This window comes from Podarcis bocagei (assembly GCF_964188305.1).
Source record: "Podarcis bocagei genome assembly, chromosome: 10".
NCBI lineage: Eukaryota > Metazoa > Chordata > Lepidosauria > Squamata > Lacertidae > Podarcis > Podarcis bocagei.
Window position 1 is genome coordinate 57,046,755 of NC_138135.1, and position 15,127 is coordinate 57,061,881.

General features: G+C 42.0%; 1 protein-coding gene and 1 long non-coding RNA gene across 3 annotated transcripts in view; one reads left to right on the plus strand and one right to left on the minus strand.

Moving 5' to 3' along the window:
• Nucleotides 1–3,673, minus strand: part of LOC308596673 — a 121,756-nt gene extending 118,083 nt beyond the window's left edge. For both annotated transcript variants that reach the window (XR_014012638.1, XR_014012639.1), the window contains exons 1-2: nucleotides 3,110–3,673; nucleotides 1,254–1,935 (exon numbers count right to left, since the gene is read on the minus strand). This is a non-coding gene — a long non-coding RNA (uncharacterized lncRNA). The remainder of the gene's footprint in view (nucleotides 1–1,253; nucleotides 1,936–3,109) is intronic.
• A 76-nt stretch (nucleotides 3,674–3,749) lies between these two features.
• MDFIC (MyoD family inhibitor domain containing) overlaps nucleotides 3,750–15,127 on the plus strand; it is a 43,305-nt gene continuing 31,927 nt past the window's right edge. The window contains exons 1-3 of the mRNA XM_081211836.1: nucleotides 3,750–3,917; nucleotides 4,247–4,426; nucleotides 13,317–13,448. Coding sequence (XP_081067962.1) covers nucleotides 4,333–4,426; nucleotides 13,317–13,448 — 226 coding nt within the window. The 5' untranslated portion in view covers nucleotides 3,750–3,917; nucleotides 4,247–4,332. The remainder of the gene's footprint in view (nucleotides 3,918–4,246; nucleotides 4,427–13,316; nucleotides 13,449–15,127) is intronic.

A 15,127-nucleotide genomic window follows, 5' to 3' on the forward strand; every position in this document is an offset into this window, starting at 1 on the left:
ATAATAATTCTCCCCTGCTTCGCTGCAGAAAAAGTAGGGTATCTGAACTAAACTGCCTGAACTGAAACAGTTTGCTAGGACTAGATAGGCATTTAGCCTGATCCAACCAAGCTGCTCTTACCATCCTGAGGGAGTTGATCACAGTGTCACTAAGTATGCTGAGTATGTTTTTAGTAGATAAGACATGAAAAAACTGAGCTTCTGTATATCCTGTATTAACATAGGCTTTTAAAAAAGATATCCAAGATTAACCCATAGGAGAGAACCTAGTGAGTCATGTGACATTGGGCAGTCAGGACTAGCTGTCATAGTCCTGCTCCTAGCTCAGGTGTTGATTTCCGACCCCCAAATAATGGGTGGGGAGGTAGCTGAGGTCTGGATAACGGAGGTCATACCTTTGCAATTTTACAACCACCTTACAGGTACCTTACTTGGTGGTCTGACTACTGAGTCATTCCACCAAATCTTAGGATTTTTTAAAAAGTGTGCTGCTATGAATTGCCTTTGCTTTTCTGTGATTCCCCATCTGGTACTGTAGTCTTTTTAGTTTCATTGTTTACAGCATTTGCTATCTTTTTGTGAACCATTTCAGAAACTGTTGTATTAAGCGGTATACTGTATATAAACATATTACAGTATATCAATAGCATACTCAGGTGCTGAGTTGTGATGGTTGGCAACCCCTGGCTTAACCCATAGGGTAAGAGGCTGTTGGTGCATTTGCTGTTAATCCTTTTGTGCACGTTCCCCACCCCCACCCCCCACAGTCTGGGAGGGGGAACAAAATAGGACCCAAAGCAATACAGTAGAAACTTGGATCCTGAACACCTTGGTACTCAGATGTTTTGCTTCTGAATGCTGCAAACCCGGAAGTGAGTGTTCCGGTTTGCGAACGTTCTTTGGAACCCAAATATCCGATGAGGCTTCCGCGGCTTCATTTGATTTTACTGCTGAGGTTCAACTCTGGAGGCCTACAAGTTGGTAGCAATAATAATGAATAAAATACATTTCCCTCACCTTTGAATTTGTGTGATGTATTATAGGCTTCTAGGAAAGACAGAGGATACTGTTGGGGTACTTTGCATGTGAAGTCTGTTACTACAAGTACAGGCGTCTCCCCAGTTACGCAGGGGTTATGTTGCCAGGTACCACGTGTATACGTGAAATGAACTACAGTGGGGAACACCATCTAAAAAGCCTGTAAATACCCAGTAAACCTCTGGGAACTCTTAAAAAAACCCAGCAGCACTTACCAGACTGGCATGAATGGTGGCACTGGTGGCTCTTAGTCTTCCTCATCACTGGATGATGTGGAAATGACAAGGGGGTGGGTAGACCGGTACCCCAAAGTCCTTGGCCATGGCTCAGATTCACTTGCAGCTGATGGTACTGCTACAGGTGTTCTGCAGAGAAACAGGGTAATGGGCAGCTGACGCTGTTGTCTTTTCAGCTGGTCAGGGTATGCTTGGGAAACCTCCTTGTCCGTGAATGCAGCTTCACCAGTGGTGTGGATATTCTTCAAACTGAAGTGACCCTTTAAGCGGTGTAGCCAACCGGAGCTGGCTTAGAACTCCTTCACACACTGTTTCCCCTCTCCAGTAGCAGACTTGAAGCTGCGAACAGCCTGAGAGCTTTCTGGCACAAGGTGTTGCCATCAATGGGGACACGCTTGCGGTTCATGTCCTCCAGCCTTCTCTGTCTTCTCCAGAACCTTGTCCCACACATTGCTGGTGACCTTTGCAGTTGTTGGTGCACTCGCTGCTACTCCTGCCCAGATTTCCTTCTTCTGTATCTTGATGGCACATATGCTGGACTCATTCCTGCCTTACTTCCGTGCCACAGCACACACAGTCATACAGTCTTGTAAACAGCCCAGCGCTTCCAGTTTCTCCTCCCGCGTGAGCAGCACTTGCTGCTTCTTGGGTTTCTCGGCACCTGAGGAAGATGACGATGCCTTGTGTTTAGGTGCCATCTCCAAAAACTCATCTGAAAACTCTGCCAAAAATTCACCAAATTCAACTACAATTGCTCCCTCCAAACCTCCTTTCAGATGCATGGGATCAAAGTTGCAAAGGCTGCTGGGATTGCTAGCCCCTTTCCTGCTCTTTTTGTACCATTCCATTTTTGCAGTTTTCTTTTTTGGGCCGTTTTTGCCCCTTTGGGGCCATTTTTTGCAATTTAAATAAAATTATTTATTTCCCTGTACTACACATATACATGGTTGTGTGCAAGTAGAATGTCCCACGTTGGGTAAATGATCCTTGCATCACAGGGTGTTGGACTAGATGACCCTTGTGACCCCTTCCAACTCTACACTTCTATGATTCTATGGGGGGGTAAGGGGTGCCAACTTGAATAAAAAATTGGGTGGGGGGTGCAGGTAAGCCCCACCTTGCCTAATCGATCACATGACATGGTGCACACAGATAATTTGAATGGCAATGCCCATCAACTTTTTGGGGGTGGGGGTGGCCCCCTTCAGATATTTTATTGGGGGAGAGCCAAAGACCCCTCTGCCCCTAGGAGTTCATTCCTATGGGGGGCACACACCTGTACTCCTAAAGTGTAGTCCAGAAAAACATCAAATCCGATGGCATTTAGTGTAGTTAGGACTGGAGCCAGTGCCAGATTTACATCTAAGCTAAACAAGCTATAGCTTGGGGGTCCCAAATATACTTCTTCTTAATTGTACAGTGGTACCTCGGGTGAAGTACTTAATTCGTTCTGGAGGTCCGTTCTTAACCTGAAACTGTTCTTAACCTGAAGCACCACTTTAGCTAATGGGGCCTCCCACTGCCGCCGCTGCACGATTTCTGTTCTCATCTTGAAGCAAAGTTCCTAACCCAAGGTACTCTTTCTGGGTTAGCGGAGTTTGTAACCTCAAGCATATGTAACCCGAGATACCACTGTATTTCACTATTAATATACTTCTTAATTGTATATAAGTTCAACAATTACTTTGATAAAATACATATTTTGTTATGCGCAAATGGCTTTAGATACCTACATATTAGGTCCATAAATTACCATATAGCATATATTCAACACAAAAAACAGCGACAATTTGTTGCTGACAGAGGACAGCTGGACGTATAAAGGGCCCCATTACCTTCAGTAGCTGAGGGCCTCATCAAACCTAAATCTGGCCCTGGCTGGAGCCTTATGACACCATATAAACTTCCCTGGGCCTAGAGGATTCGTGTTGAAGCAGAGCATTTGTAGAGTATACAGAAGGACTTTTGTTTTGCCCTGAAGAGGATCTTTCTCACGTCTGGGCCATATAGGTGTTCTGATATATATATCAGAGGCCCAAAGGCCATCAGGTGCAACAGGTCCCGCCGGAGTGCATTCCTCTTGTAAAAAATGTTCACGCCATTCAGGGACAGCAACAACAACAACTATATTCAGGCTGGTTGTTCTTTGGGACCAGGCCAGGCTCGGGTTTGTGTGTGTGTGTTTTTAATGTCTTTTTAAGTAAGTACCGCGCTGCCAGTCTGAAAAGAAGAGCCAGGCGGTTTTCGTGAGGAAACGATGACGGCGGGTGGGGAGGGCGAAAGAGAAAGAGAGCGCGAGAGCCCCAGTTTTGGCGGGAGGGGCGCGAGCCGCGCTCGGGCCGAAGCTGACGCCAGTTTCCGCGCTGGGAGGCTCCGTCTGAGGCCAAGCTAAGCCTCTGCCCCGGTGGGTGGGTGGGGGCGGGCGGGGTGCTAAACAGCCGGAGGAAAGGAAAGGGAAGCGGGGGGGGGGGCGGAAGAAAGAGGCGGGAACGGGAGGGGAGATGTTGGGGAAGCGGCTGGCCTGGGAGAAGAGCTCCTGCTAAAGTTATTTCTCCCCACCCCCTCCTCTATTTCCTTCCTTCCTTCTTTCCCTCCCAACCCCGGGAAGGAAGAGAGCAGGATTTCTTGAGAGGAAATGCCAAGGTAAAGGCGCTGAAGGAGGTTGCTTTTGTTTTGTTTCGGCCCGAAGCTTTGGGCTGGCTCCTCTTCTTCGCGCGCGGTGTTTTGGGTTAAAAAATAAACAACAGAGTGAGAGAGTGTGTATATGTGTTTGTGCGCATGTTACATTTTAGCAGAAACCGGCGCACCCGGTTGCTTTGCAAAAAAAAAAAAAAGTTCGGGCTTCTCTTTGGCGGCGGCGCATCTCCCGTCCTTTGCCTGCAAGCGAGTCAGATAATACGTATATATGTGTGTGAGAGAATGCGCGCCTCGAAGCCCATCTGAAAGACTTCTTCATTTGTTTCTTCCTTCAGGGTCTTGCGTTAGCCTTGTCGGGAGGAGGAGGAGGAGGAGAGGGGCGTTTAAGCTCTTTCTTACTCGGAGGAAGAGAGCTTGGCAGATGTCCCAAGCGAGAGAACCTCTTCCTTCAGGGCCTGAAGGGCCAGAGCGCGCAGCTCCGGCTGAAAACAGCTTTTTGATCTCGCTCCCTCGAGGTAAGTTGCTCGAAAGTTTTTCTTCTGGGGGGGAAGAGCCGCGACGGCTGAACAGCTGAAATGATGCAGCTGAGATTAGGCTGTGTGCATTGGGAAGGGGAGGGGTGGGTGTGTTGCCTTTTCCAGGCCGCTTACAGCTAGCTTACCTTCCCTACATCCTGTTAGGAAAGTGTGTGGGGTGTGTGTGTGGAATTATTCTGCAATACAGGCACAAAATGAGGGGTTTTGTGTCCCTGTGTCACTTCCTTCTCCAGAGCTTTCCTCTAGATGCATTGGCTGTTCTTCACTCCTGGCATTTTTTTGTTTGTTGCCATTTTTGCCACACCTCCCAAATTCCGAAGCAGGCCAAGGAATGCCGGACTAAATATGTACAAAACCCTTATTTTTTGCCTTGTAGAGTAGTAGTTTTGAAACTGGAGGGGAGGGGGCAGGTGCTCTCAGGCTAGGCCTTTATCTTCTCCCTACCAAGCTGCCTGAAAGTGTGCTCATGAGCAGCTGCTCCAGAGTAGATATGCTTTAAAATGCTTAGATATGCAACAAAATGTTTGTAGCTCAATGGTAGAACATCTGCTTTGCATGTAGAAGGTCCCAGCATCTCCAGGTAGGACAGGGAGGTACCACTATCTGAAACCCAGGAGAGCGGCTGCCATTCAGTGTAGGCAATACTTGATGTTGATGGACTACTGGTTGGTCAGTGTAAGGCAGCCTCCTATGTGTAGATGGCTGTTTACTTTCAATTTTGTTTTAAAATTTGCCTTCCAGATTCACTAGGCGACAAGTTTATAGTGAGCACATTCAAGTAGGAGGATAGTCATGTGACACTGTTTATTGTAAAGGTTTCCGTGTTTTAACAACATTTAAAGTGTTTTAGATTTTGGAATACCTTTTTCTATAAATAAAATGGGAGGCATTTAAGTTATTTTTTTTCTTTTACAGGCAATATGTAGTATTTTAACCACTTCATTGTTTTTATTCATTTAGAACTGATACTTTGTCTTTAAATGATACTCAACTATGCACAATAATATTTGAAGACCAAAATAAATACTTACACTAGTCCACAACTGTATAGTGGCAATATTGTTGCAGCAGCAATCTAAACTCAGGGATGAATTTGACACACTAGAAATATGTGTTAATAATAACAAACCTTTCTTCTTGTAGAAGCGCTTAACTATCCTTGCCATGTAACTTTCGTCAGAAGTAAACTTCTAAAGAATTCATAGGGAAAATCAATAACAGCCCAATCCAAGGAAGGTTTACTTTAAAGTAAATCCCACTGTGATCAGTGGGATTTTCACCCTCATAAAGAACATTTGATTGCAGCCTTTTAATAAATTGAAGGTAAATTCCATTTAACATGGTGGTACTTACTGAATAAAACACGCATAAGATTGAACTGTATGGCACAGAGTTGCTGCAGAGGTTACTAAGGTAACTTTTCCACTTACACAATGGCAGTGACTAAGGGTATCTTTTACCAGTGTTGTCCAGTGCACGAGTTACACCTCTCCCTGGCAAAGTTGGACAAAGTCATGGTCATTCATGCCCTAGTGACCTCCAGGTTGGACTTCTGTAATGCATTCTAAATAGGATTGCTTAGCGTTTTCAGAAAATTCAGCTATGACAAAATGCTGCCAGTTTATTATCTGGAGTTGGGTGTATGCCTGCAAACATCAGAGCTGTTTTATGGAACACTTTTTGAGCTATTAAGGAGCAATATATAATGTATGGACATACTTAGGCCACTTCCATGAGCATTTCTCAGATTTGAAGCCTATCTATGGTCTGTTGCAGTATATGGGTATCTCATTTACTTAACACACATGGAGATGCAAACAAAAATCAAACTTACTTGCTTTTTGAGATGCCTTAAATGTATCTCAGGTCTGTAAAAAAAAGCAAGATTCCTTCCCACAGAATCTGTATTAGAACTATTCCTCTTTGTATGGCTATGTTGTCATCAAAGAAACGGTGATGTGAAGCTTCCCATTCATAGTTTGTTTGCGTGAAACAAACCACAATCCCAGGTTGTACGTAATACTAAGCCACAGTTATGGTTTGTTGCATGCAGAGCAGGAGTTCATGGTAAACTGTAAACTGTGGTTATAGTTGGTGCATGCACACAACATTTTATTCTAGAATCAATGGAGACTAACTAAGGTATTTGTTTTTTCCTGATAAAGTTCACATACAGTCTAGATCTATTGCATATTTTTAGCCCCTGAAAAACACTTCTTGATAAACTGGTTTCATTCAGAAAACAAAAGTTCATTGTAGATTGACCCTGCATTGGTCTGCAGTGTAGTGTGTCCATTTGAAAACAGATGTAGGCGGTCCCAGAAATGCTCCTTCCAATACCTTGCTACTACTGGCCTAGCTGCCAACAAGAACAGACCAGTAAGATGTTTGAAATGCAGGTTCATATTATCTCCCAAGCAAGTTAAGCCGGATTCAGGGATTTAATGATGTTTTGTCCAGTTATGGCACAAAACCCCCCAAATATTGATTCCCACAATGTGACCACTTTTCACAGGTCCACCGCATGTGCTGGTGTGCCGCTGTTGACATGCACCTCATCCAGCCAGTTAGGGGTGAGTGGCGCTGATATGGGCTAGTCTGGCTGGTGCTGAGTTTCTTTAACAGAAGCGGACACCAATATGACGGAAAATGGATTTGAAGGTGGCATACACCAGGATTGCAATCACCAATTCTTTCTTCATTTACCTTGGCCATATGCAGGGAGAAAAAGGCCTGGATAGTCTAATCACAGGAAGAGTTTTATAGCACACATCAGGTGACTTGACCCTGCATACCCCGTTGTGGATGGCTTACTCTAGAATCAATCAAGATTAAAAGCATGTTGAGGACAAGCATAAATGATTCAACATTGAGAAAAACTACATTTCCAGCTATGTATTGTTATTTGTATCCCAGATTTTATGTGTAATCTCAGTGCCATTTTAGATACTAGTATAAAGAGAGATGATCTATTTATGCTGTTTAGTGCTACAGTTGAAAGATCAGCCTCAAGATTTTGCCATTTTCTTAGGCCCAAACTATCCTGTGCAGCAGACCCACATCCTTTAAAAGCAGATGAACTCCGGTGGGGCCCACTAGGGGGCGCATTGGAAGATGGCTCACAATAACATCTCTCCGACCCACATGAGGTAATTTGGAGGCTATGATGGGGGTAATTAGCCTCCTTAACCCCCCCCCAGGATTGTGGGGGGACGACGGCCCTTGCCTGCTGTGCCCTATACCACCCCCGAATTTGTGGGGGTGGGGACACTAGGCACAAAGCCCTCCTGTGGGATTTCGGCACTCCTGAACGCCGTCCCTGATTCGCGCCACTAGATGCAGAACTTCAAAGGAAACAATTTGGATGAAAGGAATGCACATATTTCAAGAAAGAATGGGGAGTAAACACTGCTAACAGAAGAGATCTCTGATAAAACAAGATAAGAATAAAACATGAGAAGATACGCCAAGACAAGGTACGGCAAATGACTGAGGGGGGAGGGGAAAAAACCCCTCTTCCTTCTCTCCCTATGTGATTAAACAAGAATCCCCTCCCCTTATGGGTCAGAAATGTCGTTTTAAGGACTTAAGCTGTGGATTTAAGGCTCTGTGGAGATAAACTTTCGAACCAAAGCATGTTTTAAGAAGAGCGAGGAATGTATAAGAGCTTGGGAATGACGCAGTTAAAAATGCCGTCGCCATATTGGGAAGTTCTGTCGGAGGTCTTGAGTCTGGGAGGAGAAAGAGAGAAATAGAGCTGTTTATTTATTGTGGGTTAAACTCCTCAGTGGGACTCAGAGCGACAGTTTTACGAGACTATGATGGAAAGAGTGATGTTATCTATGAAGGAGACGATATATGGAAACCATCTCGATTTGAGGATTGGAAGAACGGAAAATTCACACAGGATTACTATTACTATTGGTGTTTATTGGCTTAAGGAGACTATCAGAAGAGATCATAAAGAAAAAAGAGAAAATATATGAACAAGATGTGATGTGGAAACAGCAAGATAAGATGGGATAGAACTATGAACTTTGTTTGGACTGATTGGGACATTAACACAGCAGCAAGAATATGATTAGAATCCCCCTTCGGATCTTGAAATATGGGTCCCCCAAACAAAATTTAAAATTCGGCTTTGTAATTCGGAATTTATGTGATATGATTTAATTTTATGTGATTGGCCAGTTAATAAAAATTATTTTTTAAAAAAATAAAAGCAGATGAACACGAGTAATGTATAAAGTGGAAAATGAGGATGTAATTTAAAAGGTCATAAGGGTGTGTGATTGTGGAGAGAGGAGGCAGAACTTTTTGCCTGCCAATGAAATTACCGTATTTTTCGCTCTATAACACGCACCCAACCATAACACGCACATAGTTTTTAGAGGAGGAAAATCCGTAGGCATGCCACCCGTAGGCATTCCCTCCATAACACGCACAGACATTTCACCTTACTTTCTAGGAGGAAAAAAGTGAGTGTTATGGTGCAAAAAATACGGTAGGTGTTTTCTGGATATCAAGCTGCCATCCTATTTCCCTCACCTACTCACCTTCTGTAATTCCAGATGTTTGGGTGGTAGTCAGTGGTGAGAAGTATTCAGCACATGGTCATATATTATTACTTAGTTGTGGTGCACCAGAGATTTTTTCCCCCTAGAGATTTTTGCCCTACAGGTGCTTTACCATCCTGTTGCTGCCAGGCATATACATTTTTATGTTCCCAAACTTTTCAGATGTAGTTTTAATTTTGCTAACTATTTTATTATTTTGTGGCTTTTAGTTTGCTGGGTTTTTTGTTTGTATTTTCATGTTATTTTGTAAACTGCCCTGGGAATATAATTGAAAGGTGGCATAAATATATTTATAACAAACCAAATTGTGAAGTTCCTGCCTTCCTTGCCATAATTGAGGAACTGCAACCAGACTTGCAACAATTTGTTGGTACCTTCTCCTTCACACTCTTCCTTGCATTCATGCTATCATTCTGAATGGTTAATGGACCTCACCATTACAAAAAAATAAAGCAGTGCAAGCAGATACTTCCTGAAACACCTGAAACAAAGACTGATTAATTGAAACATTGGTATGTTTATCATTAGGAGGAAAATCTTATTCTGGATGAGAGCTGAGCCTTGGCTGCTCAGATCTGAAGCACAGGACAAGGGAGTGGGTGCAAGATCTGAGCCAAATGGAGCCAAACTCTAATATGAAAATGTGGGGGCTTTGTCTGTCATTGAAATTCAGCCAATGGAATGGCCCTCCACTGAGTAGATTATGTACTATTCAGTCACCCATTCCCCTTTGGTTAGAGAGGCTTCCCACTTGTGTTGCAGTTGCCTAAAAGTGCCACTCAGGGCTCATAGATCTGTAACCTGTTGTGAACTAAAAGTATTCTAGAACAGTGGTTCCCAATTGGTGGTCCACGGATCCCAGGGGGTCCACGTAACCCACTCAAGGTGTCTGTGGCACCATTCACATAACAAAAACTACCATAAAGGTATCAAAAAATTCAAAATCCATGGCTTGGATTTTATAAAACAGTGGGTCCACAGTACTTGGCTAACTGGGGACCACTGTCCTAGAAGGTACATTTATAGCACAATCTTATGCATGTTTACTCAGTTGTGTTCAGTGGTGCTTTTTTCCTAATAAGTGTGTTTAAGTTTTCAAACTTAGTGAGGTTATTATTTATTGTTTAATAATACTGTACAGAGAATTATAGATAAGTGAACAAAGTGATTTTCTAAGGACGTTTTGCTGCATATCAACTCCAAATTGGGTTGTAACGAGGTTGGTAAGTGTGAAATGAATATAGCCTTCACACAGTTTCTTAGATGGGCAGATATGCTTTGGAAAGAGGTACTTTTTATGAGAGAAAGCTATGACATTTTTGCTATTGTGCTTCAATAGAAATAACAGTAAATCAATACTGCTAAAATATCGAGTTTCACAATTACTCTAATTTTTCCAGATTTTGTGCCAGCTTTTACTGGTAACTGGTTTTAATGTTATGAGTAATTGGATTCCCCCTCCTGCCCCTCTTAACGGTTGAAAAAGTTGCTAAGATTTTTCGTATTTATTAAATGCTACAGTTTTGAGTGATGAGTAATACCCTTTGAGACAATAGTGTCTTGTATTATCCTCTTATGTTACATTGTTCTTCTTGCTTCTAACACAACTATGAATTTATTAGTATCAGCCAAGAAAATGCAAGATTTCTCGACAAGCTTAAGTGTAAATGTCGCAAGGACATACTTCTGCATTCAGTTTCTTGTGCATAATTTCAGTTAAGATGATTAATGCCCATGTGGCGGTGACACATGCATATTCTTCAAAAGTCAAAGCCTAAACGACTTTAGTGACATTGGCTTTTACCTCATACTATCTTGGTCTGCCTAGTACAGCAGTTTCCGATCTCGGATTCTTTTCCAGTCAGAACTTTGAACCGAGTGATGCGGTATGGGCAAACGCAACAGAGTTGATTTTTCCTTTGAAGTTTCTGCTGCAGTCATTGCAATGCTAAAAAGGCAAACAGCTTTTTACTTTGAAATATGACATGGCTCTTTATCATAGAATTGTAGAGTTGGAAGGGACCCCAAGGGTCATCTAGTCCAGCCCCCTGCAATGCAGGAATCCTGCCCACAGCCGTTCCTAGGTGGGCTCGAACCACCAGCCTTCTGGTTAACAGCCAGATGCACTGATCCATTGCACCACAGAGACCACCTGCCATGGAACCTTTAAAGAACGATCTGTCATCAATCACAGCTCTTCAGTGCACATGTACCGGTACATTGTTTAATTGAACTACAATACACATATCTAAAGGTTGGCCATGAAAGTTTCTAAAATGCACTTCCTAAATTCAAAATGTTTATGCAAAATTTGCTTTCCCTTTAATTATGTTTGCCAATTCTAAAATAGTGCAGATTGGGGGTATTTGTGTAATCGCTGAAGTATGTAGGCTGGAAAGTACTTCAAAAGTTGGCCACACAAAGATATCTGGAATTGCTTCATTAAATAGGATTTTGTTCATATGACTGGTGGTTTTTTTAAATTTAGATATATGAATGTAACATTATTTTCCTGTGTATCAGAAATCTTCAGCTTCTGTGTGTGTGTGTGTGTGTGTGTGTAGTTAGTCTTTTAAAAGAGGCCCCATGGAACATGTGTACTGTGTATCCATGGGGCCTCTTTTAAAGGACTCACCCTGTATATACATACATATATGACACGACTAAACAGCAGCATACATACACGCACGCACACACAGTGTATCTGTGCAGCATGATTTGCCCTTTCTTGTGATTCTGGCCAAAGTACTTTGGAGTTTAAGTTTTCAAATGGACTGTGAAGAACTTTGGAGGTTCAAAGTTTTTAATTGTACATAACTCCAGTGCTTTCCAATAACACAGAGCCAGTCCTGTGTTACAGAGGGGTTTTGAGGTTTCATCCCATGTGATCAGTGATGTTGGAATGAGGGAGATCTCACAGGAGAGCCAAACAGTGGGATTGCTTGCCATACTAACATGTCTTGCCCATGTGACCAACACTTTATAAGACCAGCAGGTTGGCCTTTTGGTGTTTCTCTCAACTGAGGATGTAAGAAATGAGAGGGTATTTAATAAGGCCTTCTCAGTATCAGCTTCAACACTTTGGAATGACCTCTTTATGGCAGTGTGCCTTGCACCATCATTGATTTAATTTAGTACACAGATGTGAAACTATAGGTATTACAGAATTACAGTATAGCTGGAACTTCTGCTGGCCTGCTGATACTATTACTGATAATTTATTTTGCTATTTAAATGTTTTATATTAGGTATTTATGCATTTTTTAAAAAATTGTGGAACACCCTGTGACCATTTTGTAAATGCTGGTACAGAAATCCTTAATTAAGTATATAAAATAATACTTGAAAATGATATCATTTTTACAGTAGGTGGCAAAGGTTTCCAGCTGTTTAACAATAGCAACAACTAAGGACTCAGCTATACAGCTGCAAATAAAACATTTTAAGCGTGTTTTAAGTGCAATATACAATGTGACACTAGATGGCGATGGTGAGCCTTATGGAAAATTCAATGTATTTTTAAAAACGCTTTTTTAAAAAGCGTTTTCAGAACATTTTTTTATATGTGTGTAGATTCCACATAAAACCCACCCTCTCAGTTGGACTACAAAAGAAAAGAAAACCAAGGGGACAACCTGGAGTGGATTTTTGTATGAAAAGGTTGAGACTGAGAGTTCGGTTTTGGTTCTCAAAGTAAATTCCTGTGCTAATCATATGTTCTAAGATACTATTTACCATTCATTAACTATAACAGTATGTCTGGACCTCTGAGCCACTATGCAAACACTTGGCTCCAGCTTGCGGAAGTCCGAGATCAAGTAATAACCACCACCACGAAAGCAGATCCCACAAGCGTGAAGTCTCTTTACCCCTTAGTATGTTTCAGTGTGGGAAATGAAATGAAATGAAAATGTTTATTCGGCTTTACGCCCATCATAAAACACACAACACAACAAAACAAAACAAATAAAACAGTGGACTTGTACAAGCCACCAGTAATATAACACAATTCACAGCTCACAAGGACCGATATTAGCAATTCAAAAGAAAAATTTAAGATTGAGATTTAGACACTACAGTGTGGGAATGGTTAGGACAGAAGGAGAAGTAGTTTTCTTAACTTGCTGCAACTGAGTAATAAATTGGGAGAACAATCATTATATAATTTTAATTATCCTTAATCTCTTTGCTAATACTTAACTCTTGCAGTTTTCTTGTTGATAAAGCAGCTTGGAAAGGAAGGGGTAAATCTTCTTAAATTGCTTATAGTGTAATCCTTTGTTGTTGTTTAGAAAAATGTGATAGAGGAAGAACAGCGCTAGGAGAGAGAGAGATCAGAGAACCTTCAAATAACCCAAATATACAAGTAGATACAGAGGACCAGCCTGTCTGGGGGAATTGCACTGGTGATGACCTCATCAGAAGTAAGTATTTCCAGAACTAATTGCTGCTGTTTAGACTTGCCTATTTAGTGTAATCTTGTACTGACTGTTGATGTAGCTAAATCTGTGTCAAATGCATTTGTGTAGAACTGTAATGTGTGTCAATAGAATTTCTTCTCAGGGATGATTTCTGTCAGTCTTCATCATCAAAGACTACCTAGAGATAAACAAGCTGTTTTTGTGACTTGAGCAAACATGCATTATACCATGTCAGGCAGCGCATCTGTGCAATTATTATTCTAAGATCCCATAATGCTGTTTTCCATTAATTCCAAGGAAAGCAAATGCCCTTTGAACAATCTTGAGATTTGTCAGTCTTGTTGTGTGTTAAGGAGAGAGGAGAGTGCCTTCAGATTCTCTACAGAAAGCAGCGGTTCAGGTTTTCAAGTTATAAAATCAAATTTCATCCAGCCTGATCTCTGTGAGTAGCTAGCCTTTATGGCACCAATTATCTGCTCGAGCCTGTCTCCCCCTCTTTCAGATGGGATAATATAGGGCCAGTCCTATTGAATCCTGCTTGTGGATTTCCCATAGGCATTTGGTTGGCCACTGTGAGAAGAGGATGCTGGACCTAGAAGGGGTGTTTGCCTGATCCAGCAGATTCTTATGTTCCTAATTTCCAGGTCTGCAGTGAACAGGGATGTTCACAACAATAAATGGGGGTGTGCAGAAAAGTGCAGTGTATGTAGGAAGTTGTCTTATGTGTAAAATCTTCACTTCTGCATCAGTGGCTTTAGAAGATTGGGGTGATTGTTTGCATGTTTCGTGCAGCATGTGTTCTTGATGGGTCTTCCCTAATGGTCTGGTAAATCTCCATTGGAATTAAAAGATATGAGTGTTCCATTGTGTAGAAAATGGAATCAGTCAAAAGTAAACATTTTGGATTGAGGACATACAAAGCGATTATTTGAAAAAAATTAAGAATTGGTAAGTAAGACTGATTTGCCAAGGAACTTGCTTTTCTGTGTTGCATTGAACATAATACGCATCATAATTTTAACAAGAGCCTTGCTTTCTGTTTACTGCTGCTTTAATGACTCAATATTTTTTTCTCTGTCCAAATGGATTGTTTATCCACCTACGCAGTTTCAAATATTGCTCTGTTTGTTATAAGTCTTCTTAGCTTTCCCATTATAAATGTTTCCAGATGTTTCATTTTTCTTATTATTGTAAAAAAAATAATACAGCAAGATAATAACTTTTGGGCAGTTAAACAGCTTAAGACTGTCAGGAAATTCTTCTTAATGTTCAGTCTTAATCCTTGTTCTTGTCATTTGGGCATCTTGCTTCAGCTTCTACCCTGTGGATCAGGCCTGGGGAGTTTTGTTCAGCCTGAGAGCTGCATTCTTTCATAAGCAGCTTTCCAGGGGCTGCATACCACTGACAGGCATAGTGAGAAGTAAAAGTGGATATGACACTTGCCTTCCACAGTAGGATACATTCCAGCCTCACAAAGGTCCATGATTCTATCCCACTTCTCCTTCCAGGTATTAGCAAGAAGAGGCATCATCAATGTTCATGAGCATATTCCATCTAGGCAAAAGCACTTAAGATGGACACAGAGGCCTGGGAGAGGGTACATGACCTAAGGAGAACCCTGACTGAGGGCCAGAGACCTGAAGAGCTGCTTTTGACCTTGTGGCCTGAGATTCCTCACCCTT